A 13,052-nucleotide genomic window follows, 5' to 3' on the forward strand; every position below is an offset into this window, starting at 1 on the left:
ATAGAATACACATATACATATACATATGGATACACATATACATATACACGTGTATGTGCACGTACACATACACATACAAATACATACACTATTACATATAATATACATATACATACACACACACATATATATATATATATATATATATATATAACAGATAAATTTATTTATATATATGTAAACACTCAAAACTTCAAACACTCAAACCCTAAACGCCCTTTAAGACATCGACCCTGATACTATTCGTCACATAGCTTGTATTTTTCATTGCTTGATAATATGCGTTTCTTTAATTCCTCTCCCATTCTTCATGGCCGCATCAGCCAACAACTGTACACAGACGAGTCAGTGCTCAGCAACATGCCCGCCAACCAATCCATTCTGATGCAATCACGGCTGCAAATGATGCCCACCATCGCTTCAGTAGGGGGTAACTACGAGGAGCCTGAATTAAAGGGCCACCCCGACAGTGAACTATATGGAGAGGCAATAAACGAAGATGAAGACGTTGAAGGCAGTACCTTCAACACTTCACAGCCAGCCGAAACGGGGTCGAGTACTGGGACACACAGCCACTACACTCCACGCGAATCATCCTCGTCAAACGGACCTGCCAAGGGGAAGAAAGGAGGCAGATCAGCCGCGCAGAAGAAGGTATGCACTGGTGACCTGTGGATGTTTGGACTTGTTCGATTGGATTCGTTGCGGGATGTTTGGACCTATCAATTGTTATGTATCAACCTTCACTGTAACCGCATGCCATCTGCCGAGTGGCGATGGATCATTGTGCTCTCGTTCCTCTGCCGCATGCGTTCAGTCGTGTGTGAGGGCACTAGGTTAGCACTCTGTGTGTCTCTAGTCTGTCCCCCATGCTACTTGCGACTTCATGCTTGGTAGGAGGGTTCGAAAATCTCGTCAAGCAGAAGTACGTTTCTGTAGTCGTGTGTGAGGGCACTAGGTTAGCACTCTGTGTGTCTCTAGTCTGCCCCCCATGCTCCTTGCGACTTCATGCTTGGTACGAGGGTTCTAAAATCTCGTCAAGCAGAAGTGCGTTTTCTGTAGTCGTGTGCTCGTGTGATGAATATATCAGACAGCCTCGCACGCAGATCAATGCTGTACCAAAGGGCCCCCAAAACGGGCGCATAAAACAACAATGGGGCCAGCATATGTGTTTTATTAATAGAGCTATCATGTGTATTCTATCAACAGAGCTGTCATGTGTAATATATTAATAAAGCTATCATGTGTATTCTATTTGTAGAGCTATCATGTGTATTCTATCAATATAGCTGTCATGTATACTCTTATCAATAGAGCTATCATGTGTATTCTATTAATAGAACTATCATGTTTATTCTATTTATAGAGCTGTCATGTGTATTCTATTAATAGAGCTATCATGTGTATTCTATAAATAGAGCTGTCAGGTGTTTTCTATTAATACAGATATCAAGTGAATATATCAATAGAGCTATCATGTGTATTTTATTAATAGAGCTATCATGTGTATTCTATTAGTAGAGCTATAATGTGTATTCTATTATTAGAGTTATCATGTGTATTCTATTATTAGAGCTAACACGTGTATTCTATCTTTAGAGCTATCAAGTGTATTCTATCGTTAGAGCTATCAAGTGTATTCTATTTATAGAGCTATTATGTGTATTCTATTGATAGAGTTATTATGTGTATTGTATTCATAGAGCTATCAGGTGTATTCTATCTTTAGAGCTATCATGTGTATTCTATTATTAGAGCTATCATGTGTATTCTATCTTTAGAGCTAACACGTGTATTCTATCTTTAGAGCTATCAAGTGTATTCTATCGTTAGAGCTATCAAGTGTATTCTATTTATAGAGCTATTATGTGTATTCTATTGATAGAGTTATTATGTGTATTGTATTCATAGAGCTATCAGGTGTATTCTATCTTTAGAGCTATCATGTGTATTCTATTATTAGAGCTATCATGTGTATTCTATCTTTAGAGCTAACACGTGTATTCTATCTTTAGAGCTATCAAGTGTATTCTATCTTTAGAGCTAACACGTGTATTATATCTTTAGAGCTATCAAGTGTATTCTATCTTTAGAGCTATCATGTGTATTCTATTATTAGAGCTATCACGTGTATTCTATCTTTAGAGCTATCAAGTGTATTCTATCTTTAGAGCTAACACGTGTATTCTATCTTTAGAGCTATCAAGTGTATTCTAATTTTAGAGCTATCATGTGTATTCTGTTAATCGAGCTATCATGTGTATTCTATCTTTAGAGCTATCATGTGTATTCTATCAATAGAGCTATCATGCGTATTCTATTGATAGAGTTGTCATGTGTATTCTATTAATAGAGCTATCATGTTTGTCCTATCAATATATCTATCATTTGTATTCTATTAATAGAGTCATCATATATTTTCTATTCTAATAGAGCTATCATGCGTATTCTATTGATAGAGTTGTCATGTGTATTCTATTAATAGAGCTATCATGTTTGTCCTATTAATAGATCTATCATTTGTATTCTATTAATAGAGTCATCATATATTTTCTATTCTAATAGAGCTATTATGTTTGTTCTATTACTAGCTCTATCATGTGTATTCTATTCATACCATCATATGTATTCTATGAATATAGCTATCATGTGTATCCTATGTTTTTACAAAGCCTCCGAGTGCAGTTAAATTCATACGAAGGTATGGTACTATTCACTGATCAAACACGCGTTTTTTCACATGCACGCATATTACCACAAACTCGTAGCCATACTTTGTGCCATATACTTTTGTACAGTGCAAACTGTTGATGGGCTAATTTTGCTATTTTTCCCGATCAATTCTGTGCTTGCTCTGCCGATTTTCTTGTTTGGATACACATGCGCTTTCTCACGCGGCTACCATTTCTTCTTCGCATCTCCGTAGGTTGTCATCCGGAAGGCGACCAAGAATGACGAATCGAATACCAACAATCATTCAAATTCTCAATCGCCCCCTCAACAGTACGACACCAAAAAGTACGGGGATTAAATCAGGTCAAAAATGATGCAATTTAATACTCGTATCGTCCTTGTTGTTCCTAATTTAGTAAGCAGGTGTAGCGGTGGATGCGAGTACGACTGATCACAGCCAATATACAGGATTCAGTTGCCCCAATATCGTCCCAACTGTAATGAGGTGCACGATCCGGTCTAGTTGTCTAAACACGCAATCGTCAGAGACAGCCACTGCCTGTGCTATGTGCACTACCATTCCGCATTGCCTGTGCCCGGTGATTGCTGCAGGGCACCTGCATGCGTGTGTACGGTCGGATAGGGTATACACATCGATCTATAGACGTGTGTGTGTCAGCCCGAGGCAGTATACGGAGCATGTGAGGCTCTCCAGTTGCAAGGTATCGCTGATACGAAGCAACCCATTATCTGCATAGCTTTTACACTGTTGAGTATTGCGCATCCTTCGACACACCCCATAGTGTACCCGCTTGGACGCGTCCTAAACGTCAGGGTATATTAGTGGTACGCGCCTGAAGTCTGGCATCACAGCGGCGAAGCGTAGAAGATCGCTGGTGTGTATTCACCACCTAACAGTTGGCACAGACACGAGCGTTGGCCTTGCCCATCATCGCAGAAATAAACTATCTTGTATCCGGCACCGAGTATTAACAATCGCATCAGAACTTTGTCAATAGTTGACTATGTTATGTACTTTCGAATGATCGACTAGAATGCATGTCCATCTTCATTCGTAGTTAGTTGACTATGTACTTAAGGATGATTGACAAGGGTTTACGTCCATTTATCACGAATAGATATGGACATGTATACTTGTCAATGTACTTAAGGACGATTGACAAGGATGTATGCCCATCACGAAGAAATATGGACATATATTCTTGACAATGTATTTAATGATGATTGACAAGGGTTTACGTCTATTGATTACGAACAGATATGTACATACATCCTTAGTCAATGTACTTAAGGATGATTGACAAGGGTTTACGTCCATTGATAACGAATAGATATGTACATACATCCTTAGTCAATGTACTTAAGGATGATTGACAAGGGTTTACGTCCATTGATTACCAATAAATATGTACATATATCCTTGTAGATGTACTTGAAGGATGATTGGCAAGGATGTATATCTATATATCACGAATTAATATGGACATACGTCCTTAAAAATGTATTTGAGGATGATTGACAAAGATACATGTCTATATTTATTCGTAATTTGTTGACTATGTACTTCAGGATGATCAACAAGGATCGATGTCCGTACTGTGATGTCATTCGAGAAGACGAAGGAGAAGAAGAAAGTATATGCACGCACACAAGCAAGGGTTATTTCGCTTTTCGGTGTTAGAATTACAAATTGCAAGCTGTCTCTCCTTATCAATTTGAATAGCAATCTTTTAGAGTCATAGCGCTGTGCAGCTAGCCTAAATCTCTGTTCGCATAGACACAAAAGGATCCGTTGCACGAACACAGGATATGCACTACCTTTTCACATTGCTCGTCTATTGAAATCTGGACACGAAAAACGTGCATTGTACAAAACTATCTTATTATCCCAAAAAAGAATACGCGTTGGGTTGTTTTGGGGTAAAAACTGAACGCCCCCCCCCCTTGGTTGTGGTACTCGCACATTGGTTACCGTAATAGTCGCATTGAATTTGGCCGTGATTGTGCTAGTCGGTTTATCCAAGTAACAGGAATATGCGTATGTGTTGCCAATACGATCGGACGAGTACAAAATAACAGACAATACCTCCCAGTTCCCCGCCTGCAAACTGTAAATATATGTGAAATCTGGGTTGCTAGTTATCATCCCTTATCATTCAAATTATTATCCAGAAGTTATAGATACCATCCTGATTATTTTCGTTACTGTCCCGATTTTATTTTCTTTCCACCGAGTACTTCCGCAGACGGAGATTTGGGGTCGACTGTTTCCTTTCCTATTTGGTGTATGCACAATCTTATATACATTTTGGGCCATTTGGGATCGTCAATCGAAGTTCAGCAGGGAGTGCTGACGAAACCATCGCCCAAACATCATTCTTAAAACACTACTCCTAATAATCATTCGGATGGTCTCAAGATTCCTGGATGATCTTCTTCCACACCTGAGCAAACGAGAATGGCCATATGTGTAGGTTAGCCTTCGATAATAGTGCGAAATGAACCCGACATTAGAAGAAACCAAACTAAGAGCCTGGTTGCACAAATGTAAACAATTGCGCTTAGGATCAGCGTTCGCAATATTAAACGATATAACCTTAACAATCCTACACTGAACAAATTTATCCTACGTCAAGCCAATTTGCTCTTCCATTTGCATATGTCAATGATATGAAATTACAATTATGGTTCCGTACATAACAGGGAAACACTATCTCAACACCAAACTTGATCTAATAATCGGTGTGGCTTTGTACATAAACAGGGAAACACTATATCAACACCAAACTTGATCTAATAATCGGTGTGGCTTTGTACATAAACAGAGAAACACCATCTCAACTCCAAACTTGACCTAATAAGAAAATCTGGCATTCAATTCGGGATCTAACATCTGGAACAATCGGTATCAAATTCTTGACATAACATAATGACTGGCATCCAATTCTTAATCTAACATATAAAACAACTGGCACCTATTAATTGATCCGACAAAGAAAGCATCATCCCATTCTTGACCTGGATATCCAAATAACTTACATCCAATTCTTGGTCGTTCTTCGCCTCGATCAGCCATTTGCCAACCGGTCGGCCGCCATCCAGCATGAATCGCGGAGGGGCACGTCGACCCCTCTTAGCGTCAGATCTTTATGTTGTCCAGAAGTGCATTTTTTTTTTTGTACAATTAGGGAATTCAAAAATAATAGGATAGAAGTGGATTCGCAAATGGAATCATGTCATGAATATTAGGAATGGCTTTCATTTTTCTATGTGGGCTTAGTGAGCAGGACTTGTCTGTAAAGGCCAATGAGACTGGATTAATAATACAGTAAATTTGTATCAACTTCCTAGCGGCCTGTACTCGGAATTAAAAGGTCGGATATTGGAATGAGACTCTCAATGTGAGATGTAGGAAAGCAAACCACCAAACGTATCGGGTGTATACCATCAAACGTACATCATTAAAAGTATAATTCCGACTTACGCAACATCGTGGATACTCGCGTCTTTCAGTACGACGGACATTCGGGGGTTCTTCTTTGCATTGTAATCCGTCTGTGAGCGGAACACCAGCAAAACGCCTTTTTCCACTACGCACCATCGGGGTTTCCATAGCTGCCAATTAAGAAAGAATGTGTGATATAAGTGCGAAATATACCTTTGGATAGATGCATGTATGATACTTGCGTTTTGTCCCTTTTGCACAAACACAACAGATCCGGACACATATTTACGAATGTACACTATTAGTATGTACGATACTTACGTTTTGTCCCTTTAGCACAGACACAACAGATCCGGACATCTGTTTGACAAATAGGTCTCCGCTCTTCTCGGACCTCTTTTTCGCCATCTCCTTCGCAAAGACCTCGTCACGACTCTTCAGCACCTTCGCCAGACGCTTCAGATACATCTGATTATAGAACGGATGAGTTTTGATTTGGTTAAAATTACCTTTTTTCAATATCTGCGTAAATTTTGACTGTATATAGCTATTGAAATGAAATTTTGATTGAAAATTCATTAAAACACTTTCAAATCGTCATATATCGGCATATCTACTAATAGAACACTTTGTACCAATTTGAATTCAGATCTTGATTTGTTTGGACACGCTGGGATGCACTAACACGATGCCCGCTACCCATCCAACCATACTTCACCCACCCGGACCTTCATGGCTCCCTTGGTAGCGATTAGGAACTCTGTATCTACCCTCTCACACTTACTTGTACACCACTTTATCATTACAATGCGCCACGGCACATGTGCACACACGCACAACCATTCATCTGATACACTTACACGCACTTGACGTTGGTTCAAAGCGATCGACTTTGCCTTACTATTATCCAACCAGAAACAATTCTTTGCTGATAGTCCAGCTACGGTCCGAATCCACACTCTCGAGCGTATGCAAGGGTATCAATACATGGGACCAGCGCACGCACTCGTACATTACTCACCTGAATCTTGACGTTGCTCTTGGCCGCAATCAGGAACTCCTCCTTGCTAATATTACCGCTGTGGTCCGTGTCCACACTCTCAAACTCAGACTCCAGCCACAGGTCATTCGGCACATCTTCTCCCAATGTTTTGAGAATGGCTCTGATCATCATTTTGTATTCGTCCAATTCTATGGTGCCCGATTTGTCCGCGTCGAATATTTGGTACGCTAGCAGCAGTGTCTTGGTGTGGTCGGCATCGTCTTCCACCACGATCTTGGTGGCCAGACCTATGTGCGAGTAAACGATTGTGTGTGTGAGTGATTATATATATATATATACATATAACAAAAAAAATATGTGCATGTGTTTTCGTGTGCGAGTGTGTACACGTATATTTGTATGCGAGTATGTGTGCGTAGGTAACTTGAGATAAGTGACTGTGATGTGTGTTTGCGAGAGATTCTGAGAAATCTACAAAGCTACAGTGCAGAACACTGGTGCATCTATAGACGTACCGATACAATATAGCCTAATTAGTACGCTTATTGGTAGACTTTCGAACACAAAGCAGACTTGATAAACATTGTATCTACCAACACATCTACTAACACAACACTCAAGACATACCAATGCAGAACTCCCGTGTATCTATGTACTGAGGCATATCATCCAGCTTGAAGCTGTCAAACAATTCTCGCGCAACGTTCTCCTCGGGAATCTCCATCACCTTGTTGAACACACTGAAGAACTGCTTCTGATCTGCCAGGAACTGGCTGTTGGTTTCTTTGGCAAACTGGTCGTGCATCTCTAGCAGATTCTCCGTGGTGACATTGTATTCACTTACCTACAGAGATACAGAGTGCAATGATTTTAGAGAGATATCGCAACCAGAGCTTGTATATGGGTGACTTTTGCATTGCATTTCTATTTTGAGATATTTTGAATTAAAAAGCTACGAGCAAGAACGACTTCGCAGGATACCAAGGGATTATATATATGTGTATATATATATATACATACATACATACATGCATGTAGACACAGATATTCAAATAGGCTGTGAGACTATCTTCAGGTCAGATCTACCAAAATATAGCGATATATTTCAAAGTACATAGCAAAATACACACCTACAAGCTAAAATGTATTCGTATACGTATACGAATAAGTATATATACAGATACAGATACATATATTCATATACAAACATACTTACACACACACACACATATATATATATGTATAACATACTCGAAGAAGAATCTGCTCGGTGGAGAAGGCTCTGAGAATAGCAGCCAGTCGATTGGTTGCCATGAGTGCCTTGACTCCGGCTCTGAATTTGCGGCGTGCATTCATTCTCTTGAGGTTGCTGATGGTACCTCTGATTTCGGCTGTGCTGGCCAACTCCCCAGTCATCCAAGGGTGGCGGAGTAGTTCTATTTATAGATAGAGTTGTTTGGAGCGTGAGAGTGAGTCAGTGTATGATGATCCTGATGTTGACATCCGCTTATCGTAGGTAGCAGAGTAACAAAAAAAATGAAGCATGTAGATACAGAGTGAGCACTCCCCCCATACAAATACCACGACATACATCAAGACAGCGGATGTGTAGAGAATACCACAATATTGAAAGGTGCATACCGTCCATGTACAATATACTGCACTATGTGAATAGACGAATGTAAATGTGTTCAAAGTGCTACAATAACTATGTAGACATGATAAATATAATACATACATACATACATATATATATATATATATATATATGTATCGACGGCGTACCATGACCATTCTATTATTTTAGACTTACCAAACGCGCACACATGCTGCAATAAGAATGTAGACGTACAAAATGCATACAATCAATCTATGACTGACCGAATGCACAAAAAGTATCAAACACCTACTTTAGTAATAGACTTACCGGAGGCGGTGGGACGCTTGCTGGGGTCTTTGTTAAGTAGCTGATTCTTGATAAGATCGATGCATGGCATAGACACATTTTGGAACTCAACGCCAAACTCGGGCTCGTTGGGGTCTGTGGCACACTTTCTGATCTCGTCATCTATAAACAAATTAAACAATGCAGAGATTGGATTGTTGAATTGGGTGTGGAAGGTTTGAATAGACAACATACGGCGCTCAGAGTATAAAAAAATACACTTTGCAATTATACTACGTACATGTATCAACGTTTAGATACACATCAATTAATTAGATACCTACAATTGTCTTCGTAGAAGGTGAATGTACCGGTCACAAGCACAAGGATCATTGATCCGAGACACCAGACGTCTGAGTTCTCGTCGCGCACACACATGCAGAATATAATAATAGTAATAACAACAACAACAACAACAACAACAACAACAACAACAACAACAACAACAACAACAACAACAACAACAACAACAACAACAACAACAACAACAACAACAACAACAACAACAACAACAACAACAACAACAACAACAACAACAATATATATAATTAAATATAATAATATATATATAGACGTCTATAACTACAGACACATACCGTTATCTCCGTAGAAAGGGAATGTACCGGCCACGAGGATAAACATGATCACACCAATGGACCAGATGTCCGATTTCTCGTCGTACGGGCGGCGGCACAGACGCTCAGGGGCCATGTAGTTGGGGGTACCGCAAGTCTCTTTGAGCTTCTGTCCCGGTGTGAATGGAACGGCCAAGCCAAAGTCAGCCACCTTGATAGGCTTATCAGTCAAACTCTGCTTTCGTCCCAGAGACGACTCGTCACTGACCAGCACATTCTCGGGCTTGAGATCTCGGTGGATATAGCCCATTTTGTGACAGTGTTCGACGGCGCTGACTAATTGACTGTGCAACAGAGTGAGGAAATGGTACTTTAGCAGAAGACACAGGTGAAGCCATGTACGCTTATGCATACTGAATTATCGACATGTGATAAAAAGACGTGTGTGCCAATACTGTTTGTAGCACCAAGTATAAAAGTGTCTCAAATGAATGCCACGGAAATATTTATATACAGCTCCAAAAGATTGCACACATGAAAAACTTTCCAATGCTCACAAAATATAAAACAATCTGGACATGTATATATATACACACACAAACACAAACATAAACACACACACACATATATATATATATATATAAACTATTCTAATGTTTACATATAGAAAAATCAATCAATATTAAGCTTGTGGGACTTAAAGGACACATGTGCGCTCTAAACATATGATCAATCTACGGTATGACAGATACATGTGATTAATGCCTGCGGCCTAGCCCTGTACATCAATACATTTAACAGTCCCACATTCTTTGATACAATACAGGACATCGACAATCATAAAAACCCAAAGTCAACAATATGTTTATACACTAAACTAGCAAATTACCGTAAGATCAAAGCCACTTCAGCCTCAGAGTATGCGCAGGCACCTCTCTCAACACGCTTGATGAGGATATCGAGCAATTCACCACCCTCCATATATTCAAGCACAATCATGTAGAACTTCTTGTTCTCGTACAAACCCAGGAAAGCGTTGATATTGGAATGTCTGCCCAGAGATCTGCGGTGGTGGGAGGTAAGTACAGTGGGTGTGGATATGGGTGTGTGTAGATTTTTACAGTGTGTTTGCATTCATATCTGTACATACTACTTGCGCAAGAGATATTCTACAACGACGAAGGTGTATCGGTGAATCAAAATACACACACTACACACACACACACACACACACACACACACACACACGTATATATATATTAAACAACAAACATACCTGAGCAACCGGCACTCTTGTTCAAGGTTCATGTCGGTGAAGGCACGCTTCTTTTCAATGTACTTGATGGCTGCCTCGCCACCAGTGGTCTTGTCCACAGCATGTCGCACTGTTGAGTATGCACCCTATTCAAGAGATATCAATATGACGCTATCAACGACTGATACAAAATGTTGCGCATTCAGCACAGTCTAATAGAACCCTGAAATTACATAAAATACTGTCATAGACTGGTGTCGAGAGTTGCGAATACAGCAAAACTGAGTATATATATATATATATATATACATATACATATATACATATATATAGACACAGATACACAGACACACATAATATATACATACATACATACATACATACATATATATATAAATATATATATATATATATAAAAGCGCACATGTTTTAATTGATATTGCAAATACGCTTAAACGTGCTAGTCGAAATAGTAACCTCGAGCACTAAAAGGCTTACATAAATAATTACAGCTTCAATGTTTCGTGTGTCGCAGAATTTGTTGGTACGACTACTATGGACATTTGGAAAACCGATTTAAGAATATAATCATATTACCGCTTTGATCTTTCTTGCTCAACTGCCTTAAAATCATGTCTAAAATATGAATTTGTTTTTCGAAGTCACTTTGATGCGATACATTCTACTTTACAATTCTAACCTTAACTCACGCAACCCATCTTTCGAAATATCTGTAGCTATGCACACGTATATAGCAGGGCTGAAAGCCTACTAATAGACTTAGAAAAACCACATGCAAGATGAACAAACGCAGACTGTACACTTACCTGTCCCAAGACTTTGCCGACAGTGAATCGGTCCTCCAACTCCCCGTGAACGAGAAGATCCGACAGATCTGCATTAGCCGCCATTATATACGATTGTGAATGCTTGTATATAGGCTCTAGTTGAGTATCTATAGACTATAAGGACCGAAGGAAATATCTGATATCTTTTTGAGTAGTTGTGCTTGTGCTATTACAGATGGTATTTACATCTCCGGTAGTATGTCACTTTAAGAATAAATAGTCATATGTAAAATGCACCGAATGAAGCGACATTGTTGTTGTGATGTGATGTTTTTTGGCTGAGTTTTTAGTAGGATTTGGGACTTGAGACTTGGCAGTCTGGACTCTGGAGTCTGGAGTCTGGAGGGATCACTTTGGTATATTTCGCCCCAAAAAACCCCCCACATACTTTCGAAATTATTAAAAGAGTTAAAATAAAATCAGACAGACCTAATTTTAGACAACTATTTTGAATCCTCTGATACTTTCAGGCTTCAGCAATATCGCGAGTCTGCGAGAGATGAAGCCACACGAAGAGGTGACAAATAAATATACGACAAAGAATATGTAGTTTAATTTTAAAATAACAACAAAAACTAGAACTATTTCCGTAGTATTTTTATAAATACGCTTTTATAAATACGCTCCATAAGGTGAAAGTGTTCGGTTAAACGCAACCAATCATTAGTTGTGTATAGTTTAAAAAAATATTTTTAGTGATTCTAAAAATCACAAGAGCATAGCGGCAATCATAACCTGTCCTCTAAATAGCCTTCGAAGTGAAAATGAAGGATACGCTCTATGCTAAAAATCATACATAGCCTCCTAAAAATTGAACAAAAAAATATTGAAAAAAAAAATCCATGACGAACGATTTTCCTGAGTTTTGGGTTTTACATTCACGTGCAACTTTTTGCTGCGTTTTTTGTCTACCTGTTGATGTAAGTAGTTCACAGCCTCGATATGTGCACTGATGTTCTTTCATACCAGTTCTACAACACGACATAAACGTTTGTGCATACGTACGTCAAACACAATGGATGGTAAATTAGAGGCTTTCACGTTGTGGATGCGTGAGAATGGAGTCTGGTGGGATGAGTCTGCACTTACGGTAAACATTTCGGGTTGATTGCCCACAATATATTGATTATTATGGTGGCGTACTTTTCAAATACTTCTTTATATATATATATATATATATATATATATATATATATATATATATATATATATATATATATATATATATATATATAATATATATATATATATATATATATATATATATATATATATATATATATATAT

General features: G+C 38.8%; 2 protein-coding genes across 2 annotated transcripts; one reads left to right on the plus strand and one right to left on the minus strand.

Annotated features, from left to right (window-relative positions):
* Positions 1-323: 323 nt before the first annotated feature.
* SARC_07399 (hypothetical protein) lies at positions 324-3,031 on the plus strand (the record flags this gene model as incomplete). The annotated part of the gene is made up of 2 exons (XM_014298662.1): positions 324-654; positions 2,927-3,031. Coding segments are annotated over 2 exons (436 nt in total), but the record flags the coding sequence as incomplete, so codon positions are not given.
* A 1,827-nt stretch (positions 3,032-4,858) lies between these two features.
* Positions 4,859-12,012, minus strand: SARC_07400 (CAMK protein kinase). Its single transcript, XM_014298663.1, has 12 exons — positions 11,745-12,012; positions 10,939-11,063; positions 10,552-10,725; positions 9,684-10,006; positions 9,070-9,210; positions 8,394-8,578; positions 7,770-7,986; positions 7,161-7,429; positions 6,461-6,607; positions 6,179-6,309; positions 5,734-5,839; positions 4,859-5,138 (listed from the first exon to the last, which is right to left on the minus strand). Exons 1-12 carry the CDS (start codon positions 11,826-11,828, stop codon positions 5,109-5,111), a joined length of 1,932 nt encoding a protein of 643 aa, XP_014154138.1. The 5' UTR covers positions 11,829-12,012; the 3' UTR covers positions 4,859-5,108.
* Positions 12,013-13,052: the final 1,040 nt, after the last annotated feature.

This window comes from Sphaeroforma arctica (assembly GCF_001186125.1).
Source record: "Sphaeroforma arctica JP610 unplaced genomic scaffold supercont1.583, whole genome shotgun sequence".
NCBI lineage: Eukaryota > Ichthyosporea > Ichthyophonida > Sphaeroforma > Sphaeroforma arctica.

Excerpts from the sequence above, each read along its gene's own strand:
- SARC_07400 (XM_014298663.1), bottom strand. The coding sequence starts at position 11,828 with ATGGCGGCTAATGCAGATCTGTCGGATCTTCTCGTTCACGGGGAGTTG. Across the intron at positions 9,211-9,683 it reads CCCTTTCTACGGAGATAACG|ATGACGAGATCAGAAAGTGT; the intron begins GTATGTGTCTGT and ends ATTTGTTTATAG. Across the intron at positions 6,608-7,160 it reads AGAGCAACGTCAAGATTCAG|ATGTATCTGAAGCGTCTGGC; the intron begins GTGAGTAATGTA and ends TTCTATAATCAG.